A 25800-nucleotide genomic window follows, 5' to 3' on the forward strand; every position below is an offset into this window, starting at 1 on the left:
CCACCTGGGAAATTAGAAAAGTCACTTGGTAGAATCTATTTGATTTAGTTTCCCATTGCAAAATATTTCTTTTCTCTCATTCTTTTTCTTTGCAGTCAATTTACGCTGTAAAACTTGGGGGGAGAGATTTTCCCTTAATCTATATCATAGAACCATCTACAGGCCTCAGATTAGAAGCATTAAATAGAAAATGTTTCTCATTTGTCTCTGGTTAGTAATATAATGCAAAGAATTAACTAATTATGGGACTCTTCAGCTTTTGGTATCAACTTAAGAGCCACTTCCTTTTTTTTCTTCTGGCTAAAAAAAATCTGATTAATAAATAAAAAGAACAATCACTTTTCTATCCTAAAAACTTGTCAATTTCTGTTTATCATAACATCTGTGTTGATCTTATGCTATTAAAATTCAGCATCTAATTACTTCCTTTAAGTTTTGATAGCACCTATAGACAGTGGATACTTATCTTCATCCATCTCAAAGCACATAGAGCTGGCTATTCCCTAACATGAGTAAATAATGTGTAATCGAAGTCAAACAGACATAAAACTGGTGTGGGATGATGTGGGATGCATGGAGTTATCAAATCACCTAATGAGGTAGATGGAGGTAGCTTTGAAATCTAAAATAACAAAAACCTGGCAAACTGAGCTAAACAGGCTTTCCCTTAACATTTTTGCATAGCTTCCCTAGAGATGCTACCTATGTAAACTACCATGCATTCTCATAGTTGAGATTCATGGTAATCAGTCTTGTTCAGTGGTTCTGATCCACTTATTCCAAACAAATCACTCTGTTCTTATCCTGGGGTAAGAGGCTAGTAATATTAGGGAGGCAGGAAAGACAATTCTCTGAAAGAAGGAGGTGATATAAACTACAATGAGACTTGCTTTATAAGCATAGCACAGTAAAAGTTACCTAGGCCCTATATTCAATACTGTATTCAAAGAAGGAATCCCAAAGTTCATTTCCCTGAATATTAGGAATCCTAGAATGTCACAAGGGCTGTTTATATATCTGTATCTGTTTTTTTCTTGCCAACTTAATCAAAGCTTGTGCTTTTGGAGGGGCTAAGGACAGTGAGAGCAGACAGAAAGAAGAGAGCCACTTAAGAATTCAAGGATTTCTATTCTATAATGTTATAAATTTTTTATTGTATATATGTTATTCTATAAAAGATAGATAAATGCCTATCATTTGGACTGTGGCAGCCAGAATCTTCCTTTTTTCTAAGACGATCCAATTTAAGTTGCTATCATCTGCTGAGGACAGTGACCTGTATTCAGTGTGCTCTTCAGCAAAAACATGCAACAGCCTGTGACAAGCCAAACTGAGTTTCTTCCAATGTTGTTACCCTACATTCAGTGAGATCCCAACAACATAATCAAATTTATGTGGTGAAGGGAAAAAAAATTTGAGACCCAGTACAAACATAGACTGTATTTATCTATTTATTTAAATTTTCAATTAATCATTTGATTTTTCCTTTTTTTCTGGGATAGTTACCTTGCTACCTGCCCTGGTGTACATGCAGTTACACCTCTATAAACATGCTTGGTATGAATACAGTTTATTCACCTACAGAAATAGATTATAGTGCTAAATGTAAGTTTATTGTGATGCAATTACATCTATACCAGGAAATGTGTGCCTTTTAACTACCCCAGGGAAGTCAAATGGAACTTTTAAAGTCTTAATTAGATCTGTATGGGAACTGTTTTCCTTGTGCTATCAGCATCTGCAAAATTTCTCCATGCCCAAACCCCATATCAGGGTGAAGTCTGACTTACGAGAATACTAATGAGCTTGCGCCCATGTTTGCAAGGCCTTCCAGCAGAACCATTTCATTTTAATGTCAGCCTTTCAAAAAACTGTTTTACTTTAGAAAAGCCTTTGTGATTGGGAAAAAAATGAAGTATTTCATTTTAAAACTGCCAAGATATGGGTTCTTAAAAAATCTTTTTTGCAAAAATCTAGAATCAGAAGACTGATTCAAACCAAAGTTTTGTTGGGAACTGTGTTGGCAAACTGATATCTTCCAAAGGAAAACTATTTTACCAAATGGTTCCTGGCTTTGCACCTAGACAGTCTTAATGGTGATGATTCTTCCTTGGTAAGACTGTTAAACTCAGTTGCTAAATGGAGACGTCTGCATGCAGGAGTTCAGATCCAGATGCCGTTTTCCCACTAGACTTGTCTCTGTAAAATTTCTAAGTGGAAACACGCTAGAGCTAAACTAACCTTCACCTACATTTTCTTTTAGAACATAACTGGATCCTTGTACACACACACACACATGTTCATGCATTCATGCAGAATTATCTTCTTTAGAAAAGTCTGACATATCTGGAAGCTTGTGCTAGATGAATGGGGTGTGTGGAATGTAGGCATAGACCTTCAAGTCTGCTCCAAATCACACACTTATTTTCCTTGTAATTAAAAAAAAAGTGAAGTGGCACTTCTCCATGTACTATCAAAACACATTGTTTTTCTGAATTCAGTAGAACTCTGCTAATGGACACTGGCTGAAGATCTAGACCAGTATTCTAGACAGTGGTGTCTATTCCTTCTGTCGCAGTGAATCAAACAGCCTTTCTACAGAAAGACTTGCTCTGCACCTCACTCTATCATGATGTGCTTCTGTTTCCCGATAAGAAGTGCCACCTCTGACCAGTGTACAGCTGCCCCTATAGCACAGCTGAGGTACGGCAACATGAGAAATGTAGGGTGGTAGCACTGTTTGTTTAGTTATTCTTTTACCTTCATCTATGTCACTAAATAAATAGGTCTAGGAAGCAAAATCAAGCACTGGGACCAGTTAGAACAGGTTGCTCCAGCTGAGTTTTGGATATCTCAAAAGATCGAGATTATACAACTTGCCTGGACACCTGTTCCAGTATTTGATCACCATCATGGTAATTTTTTTTTGCCTTATATCAAATTTCTTGTGTTCCAACCGGTGTCCATTACCTCTCATTCTTCCACTGTGTACCTCTGAGAGAGAATGGTTCCATTTTCTCTACCATAAAGAAGTCATAGCAATAAGATCCCTCTCTTTTTTTTTTCTCCAGGTTGAACGGGCCAGTTCTCTCAGCCTTTCTTTGTGTGCCATGTGCTCCCATCACTGACAATCTTGGTAACTGCCCAAGACTTGTTCCAATAGGCCAATATCTTTTCGTACTGGGCAGCCCAAAACCAGATCTAGTAATTCACATGCAGTTTCATAACTGCTGTGCAGAAGTGGAGAATCACTTCCCTTAACTGTTGTCTAGACTCTTGCTAATACAGCTCAGGATGTGATTGGCCATCTTTGCTGCAATGGCCCACTGCTGACTTATGTACAATTTGTTGTCCATCAGGACCCATGGGTCTTTTTCAGCAAAGCTGTTCTATCCAGAGACAGTCTATCCAAAGATGTTCTAACCAGTCAGCCCCAAACTGTATTATTACATGGGGTCATTTGGTCTTGGTTTCAGAAATTTGCATTTGCCATTGTTAAACTTCATAAGGGTTTTGTCAGCCCATTTTCCAGCCTGTGTCGGTCCCTCTAAATAGCAGCTCTTGCTCTGCAGCATGTGAACTGCTCCTCTACAAATTTGCTGAGAGTTCACTCCAGCTCATCATCCAGGTCATTAATGAAGATGTGGAACAATATTGGCCTTACTATTTGTCCCCCTGTGGGAGCCACTAGCAACTGGCCTCTGCTTGGGCTTTGGCTGCTAATCACCACACTTTGAGTCGACAGTCCAGCCATTTTTTCACCCACGTAGTTTTCCACTTACCCAGGCTGCATCTCACTAACTTAGATGTAAGGATACTGTGGGAGATTGTGTCTAGGGCCTTGCTAAAGTTAAGGGCTTCAATATCCATTGCTCTCCCTTATCCACACATCTAGTCATCCCATGGCAGAAGGCATCAGGTTAGTCAGGCATGATTTGGCCTTGGTGAATCCATGCTACCTGTTCGCAATCACCTTCCTGTCTTTCATATAGCTGGAAATAGTTTCCAGGTAGATTTGCTCCATAACCTTTCCAGAGACTGAGGTGAGGTTGACCAGCCTGAAGTTCCCTGCATCCTCCTTACTGCCCTTCTCAAAGATGGGTGTGACATCTGCTTTTTCTATTCATCAAGAACCTTCCCTGATCACCACGACCTTTTAAAGATGATAGAGAGCAACCTTACAATGACATTGACCAGCTCTCTCAGAGCACATGGGTGCCTCCTGTCTGGTCCCACAGATTTATATATGTCCCTGTAGTCCTCATGGCACACCCTGAGGCAAGACTCTTGTACTCTTATCAGTTTCACAGTATAACAAATCTACCTGTCCAATGGGCTGCAGAACAGATCTCCCATTATTTTAGATACTTTGAATAAAAATTAGCCCTCTCCAAACAAATAATAATTGTCTTAGGGCAATTGGAGAGGCACCACAGGGGACCCAGAGGAGACCCTGAACCAAGTACTGGGCCCATTGGTTCCCCCTAACTTCAAGACCGGAGTGGTTCCCGGGTCTGCTTTATTTGGTGATGTAGCTGTAGCCTCATTGGCACCAAAGAGGGCCAGGGTTTAATAAATAATCCTCATCAAAACCACAAAACACTCAGCCATGCATTCGGAAATCTTAAGGAATTAACTTTGCCTGGATATGTAGTTAGCGGTTCTTCCTCATTGGCAAGCAATGGTGTCCAGCCTTTCTACTTTGGTGGGCCATACAGCCCACTGGAGACGATAGTTGCTAAGGTAAGATGTTCAGGGAACTGGCAACCAACCAAAGAGAAGCATTCAACAGGGGAAACGTAGCACTTGCTAAATGATTGGAGATAGAATTTGGAGACATAGGAAGCCTCTCCAAGCAAGTTTCCAAGGATGCTAAGCCACCAGCAGCTACAAGATCCAGCTGGAGAAAGAACGATGAGAAAGGGCAAGGCATCAAAGCTGAAGGAATCCTAGCATGGAAGTATGAATAAGCATCCAAAACCTCTGAAGTAGCAGCCCATGGAAGCTACAGATATTAGAGGAACTAGGTATGTTCCTCAAGGTTTTCAAGCACTGATGATGATTCCAGTTCTTGATGCAAGTGCAGAAATATTGGAGTGTGCGAATCCTTTCTCCTCTTTTTCTGTGAAAGGCAGGCACATAACACCATGCATATAACTTTGCAAGTTGTGGTGAGTATGCAAAAACTTCTCTGCAATTGGAGGAAGGAAAACATTAAGAAAACTTGATATCTGCTCTAAGTTTTTGTTCAAATTCAGTCTCTTCTCCCTGATACTGGTTATCTTCTCCTCTTCCTCAAGTGCTCATTTCCCATGTGCTAAGGGAAGCTAAGCCAGCCTGGGGCATGCTGGTGGTCTAGCAGATTTTTTTCTGTCCCCATTCCAGAGTGAACCCTCTTTACTCCAAACACCCAAGAATCAAGAAAGTCTTTAGCCCTCCCACCCTTTGCTACACTGATACTGGAGCAAATCCATGTCAGTCTACTCTGTGAACAAGCAACTCCTTGTGGGAGCACTCATGATGTCTAAACTGGTCTTGCGGGTCCTTCTCCTCGCTGTTTTTGATACCTATTCCCTGGGAAGCCTAACAGTCAAGCAAAGAATAACTGGGTTTGAGAGCCAGATTTGCTGATTGGACACATTTGCCTGGCAAGCCTTAACCAAATCTCCTAGTCTATTCAACAGATGTGTCTTAAAAGACACATATATGTTCATATGCACACACATAAATAAACACATTCCATCATTCCTTTACAGGTAAAGCCACATCCTCGCTGCTATTAAAGACCTTTCATGTGGTTCTGGCAATATAAGCAGACTTCCTTTACTAACGTGTTTTTCAGTTAAAAATCACAACACAGCAATTACACCCTTCTTTAAAGCTATTTTTTACATAAAACTGGAGGTTTGATTATGTTACCTTTTAGAAAAGATTAATGGGCTACCTTCTGCTGAAAAAGTCAGCATTCTGTGGAAAAACAAATGCCTAAAATCCAAAGTGTTTTCAAAATTACATGAAATATTTCAGCAAGAACTCAAAAAATTATCACTTCAGGATGCCACTGGTGTGCCTCACAGGAGTAATACTTCAGATTACACTTCATTTCCCAGCACATACTGCTGTCTATTATGGTGTGGGAAATACTATGGCATAATATTTATATAGAATGACCAGGGAAGTATGGTTACTGAAAAAGATAAGAATACGAGGCACCAAAGAACATCATCCATATGGCAGTACTTTTAGAATCAAATATAAATACGTATTTTAACGAAGTACTTTCAGCTTTGACCTTTCTCAATTAAGGGTTGAGAGGTCCTTTGAGGGGGATAAAAAAAGCAGAGAGATTTCTAATCATATTTAACTTATATCAGACCCCATTTACACTACTTTGAGTTGTACAATGGTACTAAGGACAATCAGAGCCAACTATATTTTATTGTTCTCTTCATTAAAGCAATCATGAACTTTTTATGTGTGCTGCAACACTGGCTGGTTTACTCACTGTGGTAAGCAATCACTCACAGGAATGGGGTTATTCCATTAAGTGTCTGCTCACCAGGGTAAGTAAGAGTTTCGCATTTAGGTTCTTAGAGCCAAATTACATAAGTAGTATGTGTGAGGTTATATCTTGGAAAAAAATGGTGGTTTTGTAGACTCTGAGAGAAACAAGAGTTTTGTTGTTTCAGATTTGGGGGAACCTGGGACCAGAGTTGATATCTCTTACAGAGGCAACAGCCCCTGTCTAGTTTGAGAAACCGGCCACTCATAGCGTCGAGATCCACCTAGTGATGGGCATGAACTCCTGGGTCATAATGTCCATGGAGTTCTAAGCTGATAGCCACTGTGAAATGCTGCCACTGCTTTTGCAGAATTCCTGCAAGCAGTTGTCTTTTCCTCATCCTGCTCCCACTCCTCCCAAATGACAATAGTTTTTATTACTGAAATAAAAACTTAGTGGTACAGTAAATTCTCATGTACCATCTGATCAATAGCATCAATATACTGATATAAATAGAAATGAAAAGAAGTACAGATTACCTGTAGAAAATCCCATTTTCTTGTGGCACTTTGTAAATTCAATATTAAAATAGGTGACCAAGGCATGAATGTAATCATTACGCTGAATTTGGAGGCAGAATGCAGAAGTGAATGCCAATTCTTCAGTCTTCACTGTATAAATATCTACTTCCTATTTTGAGAAGAAATAAAAAGATCATTTACATGCAGATGTCTGTGACTGTTCTAGGCTAGGGCATTTTATCTGTTTCAAGTGTTAAATGAGGTATTTAAGCATTTTATTTAATGATCTGCAATAAAGACAACAGGCAATCCTTTACACTTCAAGAAATCAGTGGTATATTTGAGTGTATCATATCATCAGTAAATGACCCAGAAGGGAAAATTATTAAACCAGAAAAAACAGCCAATGACAGAAAGGCTAGTCAGAGAAGCGAGTGTGCCCTTTGGGATGGAAGGGAGGAGTTGTGAGAGTTAGCAGAAATCAAGGTAAAAATGTGCTTTGACAAATAGAGGCAAAACAGATGTGGGAAGGGTCCCAGTTCTAAGACCTCTCATCACCAGGGACTGTCAGCCTTACTCAGCATGAGGAAAGATGGCAGAATTGGGTTTTTAATAAAAATAAGCTTCTGATGTGGGCATCTCTTACTTCCTCTGGAAAGGAATATGCATTGACTGTGTCATGTTAAGCAGTCAAAACATTTGAGGCATGACAGGCCCTGCTGTCTGCTGGTCATGCTTTTTAATCTGGTGTCAAATATGGATTCCATACAGTAGACTTAAGGATTTTACTCTTCAAGGACACAGAAGCAAATCATGTAAATCTTAATATGGCTTGAGTGCAGTGTTTGGGAGCAATGATGCAGTCTCCAAGATTGCTTACTTCCAATGATATTTAAATCTTATTGTTGGCTTAAACTGAATGCTTTACCAAGGCTTAAGCTGAGTGCTTTAGAATGATCTGAGTTTTCTCCATTCATGTACAGTGCTGCTTTTGTCTGGGATACTTCAAAGACCAGTACTCATGACAGGGAGTATATTAAGTCTATGGGAAATCTTTCCTGCTGGTATAGTTTCTGATATCCTCCTAGGTGTACCTGGCTTCACTGTCCCTATTGTGGACCCTTGTCAGGGTACATTTGGAAAGAGCCAGATATCCCCAAAATATTTTTCTCTCTATTATCAGGAAGAAGAAAGTCAGTTTTAACAACAGAACTGTTCTTGCATACAGAGAGATAAATGTTTGTTCTGTAAACAAAAATACAAACTTCCTCTATCACACCAGCATAAACCAGAAATCAATCACTGACTTCACTGGCATTACTTTAGACTTATACTGGGGTAATGCAGAGCAGAATCTAGAACGTCCATGTAGAATAGAGGACTCTCTATTTCGGCAGTTACATTCTATAATCCAAGAGAAGTCTATGACAATAGACACCAAAATATGCATCTATATTTCAGTTATTGAACTCTTTGCATGGACCACATATCTTACATTTCTGAGAGTTTGAAAACTTATGGTAAGACAGCTTATGTCTTCCTTAAGTGAGCTATTGTTTTGGCCTATTTGATTAGCAATATTGCTCAAGAAAAATTTTCCCCTAATGAAAATGATTCTATTATATTGCAAAGGTCATGGCAAACTGCATCATCAGTGTTTACAAGTGACTCATACTTACAAGTGGTCTAATTTAAAGCTGTGGTAGCCTCAAAACGTATTTTTTCCTCAAAAAAAAAAAAAAACAAGGAAAGAAAAAAACAGAATAGGAATGAGAATTTATGAAATCTGCTCAGGTTGCAGAGGTTAAAAATCCATAGCACCCTGCAAAATTATCTCTAACAACCTAGACTGGAGTGGTGGCTGTAGCTGTTGACTTCCACCATATTTGGTGGCTTTTCAGTGGTATGACAGTGGAGAACTTAGAGTAAAGTCTGCTGATGAGACATAAAAAAGGTATCTAGCTCCCTCTTTCTGAGCTATTTTGGCTCTGCAGGGTAAACTGTAATCAAAAGCAGTAGGAAATATTTTTATTAGAGAATTTGGATGAAATGTCTCAGAAATAATGAACAGATGTGCTGGGTAAGAGGTATCATTTTTGCAGTCATTTTTTGTAAGAATAGAAGCAAGTTCTTTTTTGCTATGCAGGATAGGAGATGAATGTGTTTATTGATTAATTTGTAGAGTTTTGAAACTGGCCTGGTCTCTGTTTTTGGTGCTCCCTTGAAACTTTCTCTGGTTACTATATATTCTTATATTAAATGTTACCATTCATTAAATGTTACTTAATTACAGCTAATAACCCAGGGGGGATAAATGGGATAAATACTGTTGTGCATAACATTGAATGGAAAAGTCATGATTTATCACATTTTACTATAAATAATTTATGGGAAAAACAACAATAACAAAATGGGCATACTTAAGCAGGGATCTGGTCAAAATATTGTTCTTAAGAACACTGAAAAAAAAGAAAGTGATATTAAGATGAGCAACATTAAAAGTGCTAGAAGTATAAGCTAAATACTGAGTCTGACACTGTATAATCCCCTGCTGTGTTTCTCTGTCACAGAGACTGTCAGAGATTCAGTTTTTATATTCACAAGAGCATAAAGAATGGTTGTTGGGCTGTCCTGTGGTACTAATTGCTTTAGGACTGATTGATGTGTAGATCATTTAGAATCATAAGGATGATTACACTGAGGCTGAGATGAGGTGTTGCCAGCTGCTATGTATTTCTTGATTCAATGGTATCATTCCTAGCTAAAGGCAGCCTAACTGATGGGAGAAACAGTCCTGACTTTTTCATTTGCCTATGAGAAAAATGTTATCTGGCTGCCTGACCCATTTCCTCATGCTTGTCCTAATTAAGGTTGCTACAGGGATGCAAGTAGACCTCTTTTCTTGATCCTCTTTCCAGCTACTTAGTTTACTCAGTTAGGACTGTGTGAGCAGGGAGATCAAGTAACAATTCAAATCTCAGTGAACTGCCTTCTTTCTCCCTGTCTATTCCTGTGAGGAGTAGGATTTTTTTATTTTTTTTCTCTCCCCTTGTACCGCCTGTCCTGGTTTGGACAAAGAGGAGATGGCCACCCAAACAGAAGGTGTGATGGTGAAGGCAGTGCTTCTCATGGGAGGTAAAGATGTTGAGCAGAAGCTGGAGGACAGGCAGCATCTGCAGGAGCAGTATTGTCAGCTTCAGGAACAGGACTGATCTGAAGCAAAATTAATTGCCAGGGAAAGAAGGGGAAAGGGCCAAACCCATTTTACTGAGAACAATTGAGAAAATGACCTATATTGTCATGTGCACATAAACACACAGAGATGAGGGGAGAGGAGAATGCAATAGTCAGTCCCCAAAACACATTCACACATTTCTTTCTTTGGAGTGGGGAAACTGGTGATATTAATATAGGGAAAGGAGGAATAACATTAACTTTTGGCTGTTTTGGTGGGGGCAGTGAAGTGGAGAATGGAGTATCTGACATTGTTTTGACTAAATGGCGCAGCATATGCTGGTTTTCTAGTAAATGTAATAACTGGGAAACGAGCATAGCTACAGCCTCTAGATAATAGAGGCCTCAGCCTCCTCACCAGGGTCCCTCCTCTGACAGCCCTTCCCATCTGCACAGGAGGAAATGCTTGAGAGTTACTAGTGTTTGGAAGGGGGAAGATGTGGGGGAGAGGGCTGTTCCTCCTCTCCCTTCGATGCCTGCAAGCATGACATGAGAAGCTGGGAGGATAATGGAGGGTCTGTGAAGTAGAGAAAGAAACTGGTAATAAGCAGCTTGTTCAAGAGAGAGCTGGGAATGAGTTAAATTTGAGGACACTGAGAAGAAAGACTTTGGGGAGGACAGCTAGAGAGAAAAGAGTGACAAAGAAAGTCATCTATAGGGGAGGGGAGAGAGCCTTTCAGGTGGAGAAAAGAGTAGAGGAGAAAAACAAGAAACAAAGAACAGTGTTTGAAGACTAGAAACAAGTCAAAATGACCTAGAATAAAAAAGACAGAGAATGAGTGATATAGGTACTTATTGCTTTTCTTTAGAAGATTGCTTTTCCTGGGAGAAAGGAATGTGTTTAGGGAGCTTTCTGAAGCTGCAGTGAAGCAAGAGGATAGTCTCAGAGTGTAAAGAGGAATGACTCATCCTAAACCTCTTGGGTCAAGATTACTGTGGGAGAAGAACATGTGATTCACTGGAGCTCAGGGACAAGTGCCTCACCTGTGTGGCTGAATCCCTTTCTGAGTAACAGTAATTTTTCTACAGAAAATACTGTTGATCCTTTGAAATCAGGCTCCATATAGGTGAATTGTGATATTTCCAGAATGGTGGAAATGTCTCATAATACTGAATATTTGAGCATATAGGATCATGGTTTTTTGCTACTGCATTATATTCTCAGATGAACAAGAATGTACATTAAAAATCACCACTTGTGTGAAAGATTTTGTGCAGGGAAGGCAGTCAGTACTTTAAACACCATTAAACATCTTAAAGTAGTGTTGTGACCTGTAGGGGCTTTAAACATTTCCTGGGAAGTGTGGAACAAATGGGAGCACAAGGGTAGCTTTTTCATTTTGTATTTCTGTGTGGTTATATAGGGGAGGAGATTCAGGAGCATTTTCACACAGTATTTTCTATGGTAAACCGAATATGGCATGTTCTTACATGTTTGTTTTTGTGAGTTTTTGCCACATTTTCTCATTGCAGGCTTTTCTACAATTGTGTAATTGATTTGTTGTTGTTGCTGTTGTTTTTGATGCTGACACCAAAACTAACAAGGGAAAATATGTTTTGGGTCAACCCAAAACCAAATATATTTCTGTAATGTACAAGGGGATCAGAAAAGAGAACCCAATTATTTCATTCATTCTGAAACAAACTATTCCATTTTTCAGGCAGTGCTGCTCAGAGCAGTAGGCACTCAGAAGGAGACTTGTGCACTTTTCCTGAGATCAGGAGAGGATGTTGGTGCTCCCTCCCACACCTTAATGATTTCGGTGGTTGTCTGTGATTGAAGATGTTTTAGTTCCAGTGCCTTCCCTGCCTGATTTGGATAGGAGTTCAAGGAAAGGGCTCTGATTTGCCAGAAGAAATCTCTTGCCCTTGGGATAGAAATTTATTTTCCTTATCTAACCAACCTGGGTAATATTTAAGACACCATTCAAAGGGGAATTGCTTCCACATCAGAGAGACATATTTCTTGCACCCCTCCTCCATCCCCCTCAGTGCACCTGCGGGTTAGTGGTCACCTGCTAGAGAGTTCCCTGAGAGGTTCAAAGACTTGGATTACATCCCACCCTGGAAGAGGATGGGGGAAATTTTACTTGAGTCTCCAACGTTCTAGATGAGTGTCATCAAACCATAGCATGCAGGTGGATGATGCCATCTTCTACTGATTTTGTAGAAGAATTCAGAACATCTAAATTAGCAGCTCAAATAACTACAGAAGCACAGATCACTGACTCGTTCATTAGGAATGCATCTAGTGACTGGTCCATCTACTGACTGATGTGCAGGGGATCTAGACTCTTCTGGTAGGCACCCTAAGTCAGCTCACCGAAACAAGCAGGTTGAATACACCTCCAAAAAATCCCTTTGTGAATCTAATCTTATGAATAAGCCATGCCATCTTGAAATGACATAATAAAACATTTGGACAATTAAACATTATTGCTCATTTTTTTCTCAAATTTCTTAGGCTGAAATTATTTCCTGAATTCACAGATATTTTCAGGCTCACAGAAATGCACTTTATATAAATAAATGATGTGCAAAAGTAAACTAAATTTTAAAAAGAAATGAAACCTCAATTTTTCTGCTTCCATATTGCTAGCTTGAACAAAAGCCTCCCCACTTCCTGCCTTACACTGACTATTTTTCTCTTTTTTAGTGATCAGTTTGTGAGATTAGAGACATATCCTGGAACTTCTGAGAGCGGTGACTGCTTGTGTAATAAGCCTTTTTGCTCCCAAGGAGCTATTACATGATAAAACATCATTCAGTGTATGGACAGAAGATGTCAGGCCTTGTAGAGCTAAATGTAAAATCTGAATAGGAAAAGTCTGAACAATTTTGTCTGTCTTTTTATACCCAGTTACTTTCAAAGACCTTTTTAGAAAGGTTTTGGATTTACACTTTAGCTAAGGGCATGCAGCTTTCATAACTTTTTATTAACAGAGAAGCCAACCCATTCTGCCACCTGATCTCTCACTCTCTAGGCATATTTTATGCAGTCCATTTAAAAATCTTTTTTTAAGAGTGGTAAATTGATTTAAACTGTCATAAATGTCATGTAGTCATTCTAGTTACATAACTCTTATTTTCTGTGTATTGTGATTTTAAATTGCTTTGCGTTAAGCATTTTTTAGAGACAACCATCTTGTGTTTCTCTGAGTGAGGACTGTGCATGCATGCCTGTTCATGCAGAGTTTCTACTTTTGTTACTTTTTTTGCTGCTTTGAACAAGGTAAATCTTTGCTTTTTATATATAGGAATACTTGATGCTGTGTTACTGTCAAAAGGTGACATGGAAAAAAATGGAACTAAGTCTTTGGGATGAATGAGTGACATCTTGGCTTCACAGACCTGATCCTACAACTGCTATTGAAGCAGATAGCTTTACTCATGTGAGTAGTTCCCTGTGAGGAGGATTTCTCCACATGGGAGGAATTTCAGAGTTTTCATATGTTCTTGAAGGCCATGGATTCTTAGACTGAGCTTGTGAACAGTGAGCTGTGGCCCTTCTGTCTTATATGTAGAACAGGGTCCAAGTTAAGCTCTGGCTGCAGATGGAACATGTTGGGGCTGGGAGAGCACAATAACATTCTGGATAAGGCTATGAATCAGGAGACTACACAAATAAGTAAGGGTCCAATTCTGATCTCATGCTCTGAAGTAAATTAGAATTATTCCATCCCAGCCAACCAAATCAGAAACTGATGCTTCAGCCTTTTTACTGCAAACAGAATTAATTTACCTCTTCTCCTCAGTATCTTTCCATCAGTAATTTTCAACCTCTATTTACAAGAAGTTAGTACAATTAAAATGCATATCTAAACACAACTTTATCCAGTGTTTTCACATTTATAATTTGTGAGAGTCTGAAGTTACAGTTTCACTACAATGGTAGCCAGATGAGTATAAAGTCACAGGAGCATCTTGTATTTGGGTATTCCATAAGTGATCAGGGCATTAACACTCATGTTTAGCTCAGCTGATGGTATTTGGCATTTGCAACACATTAGTACTGGCTATTTAAAAAACACATGTATAGTTTTCGTAGTGTGATAGCATTCTATGATGATGGCTTCTGCAGCTGGTTAGAAGCACACAAAGATAGTAGTAAAGCAAAAGCAGTAGGTCTCCAAAGAATGCTACAGTTAGATGTAAACGTTCATAATTAGGTATATTTGGAATTACCAAACCTTTATTAAACAGGCATTGGTCACCACTTGCTTTGGATCTACTATGTCCACCAAAGGCTCCTTCATGGCAACATCCCTAATACAGGTCATGTCAAAGCCGTACACATTCTCCCACCCTGTCAATGCAAATGGATGTGTCAAAGATAAGTAGTAATAATAAAATGTTTTTTCATTTTTCAAAGCATCTTCCATTTGAAAGTATTTCTACCATCAGCTAACTTTCAGCTCTCCTCTTCAACCCTTTGCTCCCTGTCCCAGTGGCTTGTGTTACCATTGCCATTTTACAGGTGAAGCAATTGTGGCAAAATGACCTATCAATTTATATCTTTTCACAAGTAAGTGGCCCTTGCTTTTTGGTCTCAGGTTTTGGGTGACCCCCAAAACTGTGTTCTGTGAAATTTGTGGATGATTTTCAGGGATTTAGACATTTGAGAGTATTGCCCAGAATCATACCATACTTCATATTGAGACTTGGGAATAGCCATCAGGAGTATTCTGCTCTTTCATATCCATTCTGGATAATATTTCCTTTTTTTGTAGGTATTTGTTGGATCAGCCATTTGTTTGCATGCTCTATTATTTAAGTAGCCTTAGTTTCATCAAGAGAGCTACTGGGTGGAGTAGAATTACAGATCTGTTTAAGTATTTGGGGAATCAAGCCCTTAATCTGCATGTACATCATGACAAAATGCAAAATATCCTCCTTCTAAATGATTTAAGAGCCGTGCTGATCTTCTATACTTGAGCTATTCTTATTATTGCACGAAGAAATGCCTCTTGTCTTGCTGAGTTTTCTTTCTTGAACAAATGGTCCTGTGGGGAAAAGTACACTGGCTCTGCTGCTAAGATTGTTAAAAAAATAAAAACAAAAGCCTCCAAAAAAATGAAATCTTTTTATGGTCTTGTGAATCATACAAGTCAAGTTCCATTTCAAATAGTGCTCTATATGAAAATGTGAACTGAAAGTCGCAAACATTGCTGTGGCCTACAGCCTGTGCTGAATAGAAGAACATTTAGAAAAATGCTGTGAACACTTAAAAAAACAAGCAACTGATAAACAGCAATAGTGAGCAAATTTAAAATATCTTTTTTTTTCAGAGCATAGGTTTTGAGCTACTGGTGTTCCCAGTGGGATATGAACAAAAAGGTAATATAACCAATATGAGCATATTTCTAAATTGCAACAAATATAGAAACGAATGGTTCTTTTATGTGTTATCTTTTTATTGGGCTGTCAGTTTCTCAGCTTTTAAGGGGAGCTGATGATCAAAACATTAGTTCCTGGCATTATGAGTATATGGGAACTTCAGATTATTTTACTCAGAAAAGATTAAAGAGGAAAGAATTTTTTAACAGAGTTGTTGAGATCTCATTTATTCGACGGAATACCTTGGTCCCTGTTAGACAGAGACCTGATGCAGGAATTATGAGATAAAATTATACATTTTGCATTTTGTAGGAAATTAGACTAAATGACTATAGTAGTCCTCTGAGGCAGTAAAAAAGTTTGAAAAAATCAGAAGTCAGATTTTTTTTTAGAAGCCTCATATTTCATTAATTCTTAACCAGTCTGGTGGTTCTTGAGTGCCCTATGAAATGCTTGGCCCTGCATTTCATGTGAAGGCAAGACTCGAAAGAAGATCAAAAAGAAAGACGAAAAATTGACATGTAAGGAGACACTATCAAGAAGTTATAAACTGAAAAGAGAGACAAGTTAGGGAGTGAGACAGAAATAACTAAAGAAGATAAAGAGTAAATGCTGGAGGTATAAAAAGTGAAGGGTGAATGAGAGCTGAAATCAGACAAGAAAGTGTCTTGAAGAAAAACAACATTTTAGAAGACAAAAAGAATCTGAAACATATTTTAAAAGGATGAAAAAGTGAACGGGTGGGAAAAAAGGTGGCTTGTCTGTGAGAAAAGAAAAAGGCTCAAGGTCTAGAAAGGAAGCAGGACAAAAGAAAGAAGAATGTATATGGGAATTTTTTAGGTCAAAATGGCCTTGATCCTTTTACAGAAAGAGTGCCTCATACATCCTTTTGAATCTGTGATTTTTTAAAGGAATTTAGCTATCAAGGTCCCAATAAAACTGACAAAAGAATTTAGGCTGTGCTTAGGGAGGAATTGACATAATTCTCTCTGACACTTATAGATACTTTTTGTCACTGCCCCACCACACTGGGTTTGCTTTTGACCCAAGGTGGCTCTGGCACATGCATTGGCAGTTCTGTGTAGCCCGTGTTTGTAAGGAGGAAAAGGTACATGAACATTGTCAGTGAATTTGATTAGAGAAGCACTAAGCTTTCTTTCCTGAGAGGAAATGAGAGGAAAAGGAAGAGAAGTTATGTATTTTTATCTATAGGTTGGCTGAAACCACTTATCCAAGCTTTTGCATGTATCTTTAATTAATAAAGCTGCTTCAGAATTTTGTGAGAATGATTTTTTTTCCCTAACAAAAAATGCCTTTAAGTCAAATTGACCAGTTCTAAAAAGCAAATAAAAAAAAGCAAAAATAAAAAAGTGAAGTAATGTAGAACTTGTTCATTTTATCAAGAATATTATGACCAAATAAATTCAGAACTTGGGGAATCTGAGGGACAACAAGTTGAACATAAGCTGGCCGTAATACCATGTGGTGATGAGGGTGAACCACATACTGATATATGAGGAGGGTCTCAGAAAACTGGATTTGCTTAGTCTGGGGCAGCAAAGGATTAAGGGGGGATCTAATTGCTGTCTGCCCTATCTTAAGAGAAGAAAAAGCCAGACTCCTTTCAGATATGACAAAGGACAATGGATGCAAGTTTCAGCAAGAAAAATTCTGATTGGATGTTTAGAAAAGTGTTTCCTCCTAAGGGTGGTTCAGCATTCGAACAAGTGTCCAGAGAGCCTTTGGAATCTCCATCTTTGGACTCTGCAGGGCAGGGCCCTGAGTGACCTAATCTAACTCTGAAATCTGCCCTACTTTGAGCAGGAGGCTTGACTAGATGACCTCCAGAGATCACTTCCAACAAAAATTATTCTTTGAAACTTCAAGGAAAAAACATTTTAAATGTAAAGGAAAAGTCAATTTTGTATGTCTGAATTTAAAAAAAATAATAATTCCTTTCCCATCAAAGAAAAATGAAAAACTCTGATCCTTATTTTTTGTTTAAAAAGTCTCACTTAAATTTAAATACAAAGTTAGAAAAGCATTACATTTGTTTTTTCTTCTTGACAAATGTATTAGTGAGATATAAGTTCTTATAGTCTTATTTCTTAACCTTTACAATTCATTTGCATTTCATTAATTTTTCTCTTGTTCTCGTTAATTTAAAAACAAAAAATAGCACCCAAATGCCAAGAGAATATTACAGATTTTAATGGCAGTTATGTGCGATAATGTATTTATCAAAGCAACAACAAAACTAAATCTCCTAAAATCCACATTTTTAAATAGGGGTAGAGATACCGCTATAACTTTAAGCAAAGTCTAGAATGTTTTATTCATGCATCTTTCCCTTATGCATTTTAAATTACTGTAAGTTTCCTGAATTAATCTCCAGACTATAGTTTTCTTAGTGTTCACGTGTGTGTTGTAATTCTGGCCTGGCCAACATGATTTCTTGTTTCTTTGCAAAGCTTTGCCAAACAAGCACTTACAGCAGGCTACTACATATCAAATATTTATAAGGAAATGACAATAGAAGAGGATTATTATTAGGCATGTACTTACAGTGAATTTTGAAGTCCTTGTACTGTCTGTCTTCTATTGCTACCACGTACAAAGCAGCTCGGTCAGGAAACATTAGCCCTCCAGGTTTCTGTTGATGAATTGTGGGGAAATGGATCTCGTAATCTATTCACCTGACAAAGATATCACATTTTGAACTGCACGTACAAAAAACAGACAAGCACCCCTTGCATGCCTTTGTTGTTTTCCTTCAGATTGTCATATCAGCTTCAATAATTCTGCAATTCTTGCAGCCTGTGGCAATGTCATAGATAAATAATGTCTATATGAATTGCACCAACAATAATTCAAAAGCATAGATTTTTTTAAATTACAGGTCTCCCATATCACTGAGATTCCCTTTGTTAGTCTTTCCATTAAAGCCTAAGAAATGGCACTTGGAGGTATGTCTTTTTTATGGTGACAGTAGGAGAGGGAAGGCTTGTAGTTAGAAAATAAATGATGTTTGCTCCAGCAAGGAGTATGACATGCAGAGCACCTACCAGCCACTTGTCTCGTGCGAAGATGACTGTGTTTAACATTGACTCATAGAAAAGACAGTAACCCATCCACTCGCTGATGATGATGTCTACTTTATCCACAGGTAATTCAACTTCTTCCACTTTACCTTTAAATATTGTGATTACTGAAAGAAGAATCCAAAGAAATATGTTTCACATGATAAAACACCTGACTAGAAGTTCCTTACTGGTGAATGTCAGGCTGACCCTTCTTTGCAATATGATTCTCTTCTTGACCCCCTACAGATGAGGCATGACCCCACACGAGTCAATGAATTTTTGACTACTTTAAAATTTTCTGCGCTGAGTGTAATATTGCATCAGTATAAAAGAAAACAAAGTAAAACCCATATATCAAAAACAACAAGCCTTACCTGGTTACCTGCAGGATCTCATTTTACCTGCACCTTAGAATTTGGAAATTTGTAGGTCATTGACCAAGAAATGCAAAGAATCCACCTAGAATCCTTTAAACACCCTTTATCATAAATGTAGGGTTACATACAATAGTAGAGATTTATGGAACTAGGATCTAATTCTCATCTGCTTTTCAAACACATCATGCTGGTTTCACAAAGAGGAGACAGAGACCAATTTTTCTATAAATTCTGACTCAACTGAGAAAGGCAGTTCTAGCTTGACAGTATACGAACATGAAAGTCTGTACAAACATGGTTGTCTTATGAAAAATCATTTGTCATTCCTTTCTGCTTCATGATTAAATCCCTCATAACATACTGGCATTCTCATTCTGAATCTTCTATCCAGTTTAGATTTGGATGGCTTTCCACAGTTATCTAAAGTGACTGCTGTAAAATGTTCTTGTCAGGTATGTCAGCTCATTAGTTCAATATAGCTTAAAAAGGTTGCTAGAAGTTTTGTGTGGCAGTATACCAGACCCTCAGAGATGACATACAATATAGTTCATTAAATGCTATGCTATACATATGGCAATGCTATACACTACTTACAGGGGAAGGATGGGACAGCAAAAGCAGGTCAACAAGCAATGAACAGAACTGGTTGATACTAGAATAGATAATTTGCTTAAAGGAAAATGAAAGGCTGGTTCAAATGTAGTTCAGCTGTAACAATTATTTCCTTTCAGGATCACTATGCAATTTACCAGTCATTCTTGTAATTTTTTGTATGTATTTCCTATTTAAAAATAATTAAATATTATAAATAAATATTAAATATAGTATAAATATTAAATATATTTAGTATATATATTAAATAGTATTGAGAGAATGATCCTTCAATAACCCTCACTCTAACAAAACCAAAAATCAACAGAAGTTTTGCTTGAGAGTACAATGTTTGGTATAAAATCAAGAACATTTTCAGCTGCACATTCTCCAGGGAATTGTCACTGTGGACTTCTAAATTAACTATTAATTCTAACAATGGTTCCTGCACCTATAACAATTCCTCAACCAGGTTGGAGAGTGCTGGAAATACAAACTAATATGAATGGTTTTCCAGTATGTTGTTTGTGCAGCTATTTCACGCAGGGCTATACTGGGAACCTACCTGCTCTGCACCAAGAATGCAGGTTAATCAAGCTGAAGTGTTAACATTCTTTTAATGCCTTCTCCCTTTTGTGGCAGGAAAGTATTTTCAAGTCCTTTGCTTCCTCCTTTCTCTGAACCAAAATTTGCATACACTGGCTGGCCACTTATATGTCACTGTTATGTTCCTTCTGTTTCCTTCACACCATTTGAATACTTGCTGCATGAGAAATCCTCCCCCCAAGAAGCTACTTGGTGGTCAGAAGCTTTAAGTGATAACAGTAAAAATTAGGGCAGATCTAGAACAGAACAGAAATCCAGTCCTGCACATGTGCTAGCACAGCGTCAGTGCAGACAGAGTGGGGTGGCACAGGATGTAGCCTAGCCAGTTAGGATCTGCCTTGCTCTGCAGCAAAGACAAGCTCTTTACAATGAGCATCTTGAAACTGGAACTAGCTCACAGCCTCAGTTAAAAAAGCTTGATTTCTTCAGGGTGTTACAAAGATATCTTATGTGCTGTGGCTAGGGGGAGAACTGAAGAGATGATAAAATAGAACTGGTTGGAGATTTTTTTGTTAACAGCTTTCAGTAGGCTTTAAGAAAAATTTTTTTTAATTGAAATGTTTCCAAATCCCTGGAAATTTCAACAGTTTTCCTTTCAAGGAAGAAAAGTGTTTCAATGACACTGTCATTTTAGAATTGAAAGTTTTGATATATATGTGTGCGTGTGTATTTCAATATGGCTTTTTGAAAAAAATATTTTTTAGTTTTTTAGAAGTTGTAATCATAAGAAACTCCCAGTTAATGACAAATCTTTATGGACTTGGAATACTTTTTGCTCAGAACCTTATTTCAGTTTGAATTTAAGAGTATGTGTGTATATGTGTGTGTATTGATTCTGTTTAAGAGATGAGGTGGAAAAGAAATGGCAGAGTTTCTTTGAAAAGGCAGTTCTGATGCCTGTTCAGCTCTAATATGCTATCTGCTTTGCTAAATTAAACTAGCAGCTGATGAGTTCCATTTACTTCTGTTGCCTGTAAGCCTAGAAGAAACTTCTGTGAGCAGTTGTTGGGTGTCTAGAATGAGGTATTGTTTTAGTTTTATATTTACATAAATAATACAAACTCACCATTTACATGTAAACTACACAACATAAATTAATCAGAAAAAGCAAAAAACAGTTAGCATCCCTTTCTCCTGAAGAAATTATACTTATGCATGTCTTACTGTTGTCCAAGTGGTTGGCCTTGATGATTTTTTCTGAGTAATCAGATATGCTTGAGCATTCAATCTAGGAAGAAAAAAAGAAAAACAGGAGGATCAGTAGTTGTGTGTTACAGACATCAAATATCTGAATAGAAACAAATTCTATTAAAGGCAGCAAACACTGTATGGAATATGTGTGCAGTATCATATTTAAACTGAAGCCTGTGTATGAGCTAAACTGGCTCATACAGAAAGGTTTGTTACTAAAACGGTTCAAATGTGGAAAGAAGAGGTCCTAATTATATACTTACATACAAAATTACATACTTTATTAACCATATTAATTTATTCCTGCTATCTCAGAGTATTGCTCCCCTTCCCCCCAAAACTGCTGAAGCGAATAGATTAGCATGATGCTGCATTTCCTCACCTACTTTAAAACAAAATGCATCCCAACTCTGTGAATTATGCTAAACTTCAAATCATGCCAATTCTGGTCCTTTTCAAAAAACTATTGTTTTTCTCCATGAGAGTCTATCATTTTTGGCAATGCATGCTATCGAAAAAGAGTTAAGAAATTTTTAACATAAAAAATTTCTGAAGTTATTGTATTTCCAAAAACATCCAGATCTGCATCTGTCTTTTCCGATGACAAATGTTGTATCACTTTCTATGTTTCATTCAAAGATCCAGAATCTAATTTGGCTGTCACATTGGTTTTATAAACATTTCATGCTATTGGGTCTGTTTTTTCTTTTGCAAATACTTTATATTTAAATCTGGACCATTAAATCAGAGGTGAATCAGGTCCACTAACCTCAGCAGAGTAATCACCAGTATTCCTGTGGTGGAAAGGTGTCTAAGACTGTATCTGTGTGGTCAGGAAGCTGTGCTCTGAAGCACATGCTCACTAGGTCCTCCAGTTCTTAAGATCAGGGGATTTCCTGGAGCATGCTGTAGCTCCCTTCCAGAAACCCAAGCATGGGTAAGGATGGAGCTCAGCTGAACCTCATCATAACATGGACTCAAGACAAAGTGAGTTATACACCCAGACTCAGGAACTGACAAGTGTTCCTGGGTCTCGTGATATAGACATGCACATAGTTTATTGGGAGGTATGAAACAGTGACCAGACCTTTGGTAGAATCATAGACATGCTCTGTATGCCTGAAGAACTTGAGCAGGCGCATATGTGGCTTCCTCTTAGTTTTCTGTCTCCTGCAGGAGTCCTGCCCTTGCTTGTCCTTCAGTCTCCCCACAAATATGAGAACAATTGGAAAGTGGTTCCCAAAGTACAGTGGAGCGTAGCATAAGCCTCAGCCCCTGCACTTCTGTTCAAGAATGGAGACTGCTTTTAAACCCTTCCTCTAGAGCAAATTCTACATGGGGATCAGGCATAGGCAGTCAACCAATGCAAACTATGAAGAACAGTGTTTTGCAGATACAAGGGTATCTGCTTTGGTTAAGTTCTCTCTTCTGTGTTAACCTGGGAACTGTACTTAAGTTCTCCAGTTCTACGGTAAGATATTCAAAGTTTTCCCACAACCCTTCAATCTGACTGTCTTTCATAAATATAAGCAGCTAATACTTGCTGACACCTCTTACAGGGTCTTCAGTGCTCTCCAGTAGAACTGATAAGTTATTCAGGAGAAAGGCCTTCTTCAGGTTAGAAACTCTGCAACCTTTCTTCTGAAGTTGTTGATTATTCAACAGTTACCAAATCTGATGTTGGAATGCTACTTTGCTGTCACATACAGACAATCAGCTAAGAAATGGGACATTATGAAAATGAGAGAGCAACCTTGATCAGGCCAAATGTTATATTTAGAATAAGATTTCTTTAGGTAGAAAGGACCTTGAACTAAACCATATAGACCATCCCCCAACATTATAGCAGGATTACATTAACTAGCCATCTCCCCAGTCAGCTTTCTTCATTGTCTTATCAGTCTAAGAGTCGTAATAATACTTGCAATATTTTACTTAATTTCTGTATGAGGCAACTACAGGATACACACTTATTTTAAAATTCACAGTGTCAGAAAAGTGTATACAGGCAAATTAATGCCAATGAGTTAACATGTCAAATGACTATATTGGAAAAAGAGCATTTGTTCAGAGAGGCAAGAACCTTGATTATGTTTAGTTCAGATTTCTACTATAGTGTGTTTAATTGGTTTCTGTTTTGTGTCAGTACTTAGAAGGACTGACAGAAACATATGTGTTGAAATCAGTGTGTGCACATAGAATATCACAAAAGAGGACGAGAAGAATCAGCATCACACTTTAAATCACTGATTTATTTTCACTTTTAAAAGGGATTAGATCTCATATGGCAGATAATCCTTTGCTTCTTACCCATGTTGAAGAGTACGAATTTTGGGATTTTTGCTGTCTTTATCTTCGTTATATTCCTGGACATTTCTATTTCTTGCATAACTGGATAGGTCTAATCTAAATCACGTATTTTCACCACATTTCTCCACCCTCTCTGGTTTTCATTAAAAGCTTTAATCTTTTACTAAGAAAAGAATTACAGTGTCTTCTGGTTTTAGATTTGCCCTTAACTTTGTTAAAACCTGAGCTCTAGCATAAGTGATTTTTGCCTATATTTGCAAAGACCTTTTGACATCTCTTAGAGAAATGCTGCTCTCCCTTAATCTCTCTGATTTTTGTGCCCTTTCAAAATCATGAAGCCAAATGTTGTTGGTAATTACCTAATCAATTCCTAATTTACCTCTTCCAGCTATGGCATTAAACTGTCAATAATACTTAATATAACCCTTTTCTCCCTAATTCCTGTGTATTTAATTTGTCCTCTAAAAGCCAGACTGTGCTTGCTGTGTTTTTCTGGGTCTTTTTCTGATACAGTCACCACCTACTGCATTCCCAGATTTCCTTTTCCCTTTGGCTGGGTCCTCATCACTTCCTTATCATCCAGTTCAACTACCATCTTCCATATATCTTCATGTCATGTGTCTGTTTAATTCCTGCTTACTTATACTGTCTTGTTTATCTGAAAGTAGCATAGAATTCAGATAGTTCTACTGCAGGGACTAGCCTGAATTTTGTAGAACTAAATGCAGTAGATGAGCTGAGGTTTCAAGGGATAAATTCTCAAGGATAGGATAGATTTTCATGGGATAGGATTTCAAGGTTTTCAAGGGATTCAAGAAGTTTCACCCCAACAGTGGTGTGGCATTGGAACAGCCTGAGAAAGGATTTGGAGTTTCCAGCCTTGGAGGTTTTCAAAAGTGAACTGGACAAAGGCCCTGAGCAACCTGTTTTAGCTTTAAAGTCAACCCTGTTTTGAGCAGGAGGTTGGATTAGAGACTTTCAGATGTCTCCCAACCAATTCTATGATTTGTACTTGAAGATCTAGAGATGATTCTAGCAATTGGTTGAGTAGCCGCAAGAAATAATTTCCAAAAGTGAGTGGGAGGGGATGAGGAGAACCAGACAGGGTAATGGATGAAATTTGACCCTGAAGAATGAGGAAGAAAAGAATGATTTCAGTGGCAATGTAGTCAGAAAATCAACACTGTGCATTTGTCAACAGTTCCCACATCATACTATTGAAATATCACATCTAAGTGTAGAGAAGAAACTGGGACATCTCAGCTCTGTGTAATAACTCTTGTCAAATGTTTTCTTTTTAATAGGAACACAGAGTTCTGTTGGAAATCTTTGCCACTGCTGTAGGATCATAGAGTTCAATTTGAACCTGACTGTAAAATTGCCACTGCCAGATCTCTGAGATGCCTGCTGTTCCAGTGCAAGATACAATTCTGCAGCTTGCTGTGTGACAGAGTTCATGATGAGGTAGCTCATGTGAGAAGAAGATTGAAACTCTTAGGATGTAGCAGAGGAGTTTCCCAAACAGTCAAGTCCCTCTGAGTGCGAGGTTTTCCTAGATGGCACACACCCTATCTTTAGTGCTGAATGGTCCATGGGTAAGCTGACCCTGATGTGGCACTGAGATTTATAAATGCTTGAGATAGAACCCTAAGTATAAAGAAGTCCAAAAAAATAATAATAATAAAAAGCCTCCCCTGCAAATGCTCCAAACCAAAAAAATGTGGAAAAGTATTCACTTTTATTTTTCTGGGTGAATTTTCTGCTAGTTTAGCATGCTGAGCTGTCTCACTGTAGAATCAGATAAGCACCAGTGCCAGCACATGGGAGGTATGAAGACCATGTGGCTGGGGATCTGGAAGATGGGAAGGTGGTAGCACTGCAGCACCATTTTGTGGTGTGGTTAATTTACTCTGTTACAGAACCGTAACACCTTTCACAGAATCACAGAATCGCTGAGGTTGGAAGGGACCTCTGGAGATCATCTAGTCCAACCCCCCTGCTCAAGCAGGGTCACCTAGAGCACATTGCACAGGACTGCATCCAGGCGC

The 25800-nt window shown here is 38.2% G+C and overlaps 1 protein-coding gene across 1 annotated transcript in view; it reads right to left on the bottom strand.

Annotated features, from left to right (window-relative positions):
* Positions 1 to 25800, bottom strand: part of PRMT8 (protein arginine methyltransferase 8) — a gene marked incomplete at its 5' end in the record, with an annotated part of 50341 nt that overhangs the window by 4378 nt on the left and 20163 nt on the right. Inside the window, 5 exons of the mRNA XM_026079947.1 lie at positions 7042 to 7192; positions 14448 to 14563; positions 18160 to 18247; positions 18660 to 18802; positions 21416 to 21479. Coding sequence (XP_025935732.1) covers positions 7042 to 7192; positions 14448 to 14563; positions 18160 to 18247; positions 18660 to 18802; positions 21416 to 21479 — 562 coding nt within the window. The remainder of the gene's footprint in view (positions 1 to 7041; positions 7193 to 14447; positions 14564 to 18159; positions 18248 to 18659; positions 18803 to 21415; positions 21480 to 25800) is intronic.

This window comes from Apteryx rowi, unplaced genomic scaffold (genome assembly GCF_003343035.1).
Source record: "Apteryx rowi isolate R43461 unplaced genomic scaffold, aptRow1 scaffold_506, whole genome shotgun sequence".
Taxonomy (NCBI): Eukaryota; Metazoa; Chordata; class Aves; order Apterygiformes; family Apterygidae; genus Apteryx; species Apteryx rowi.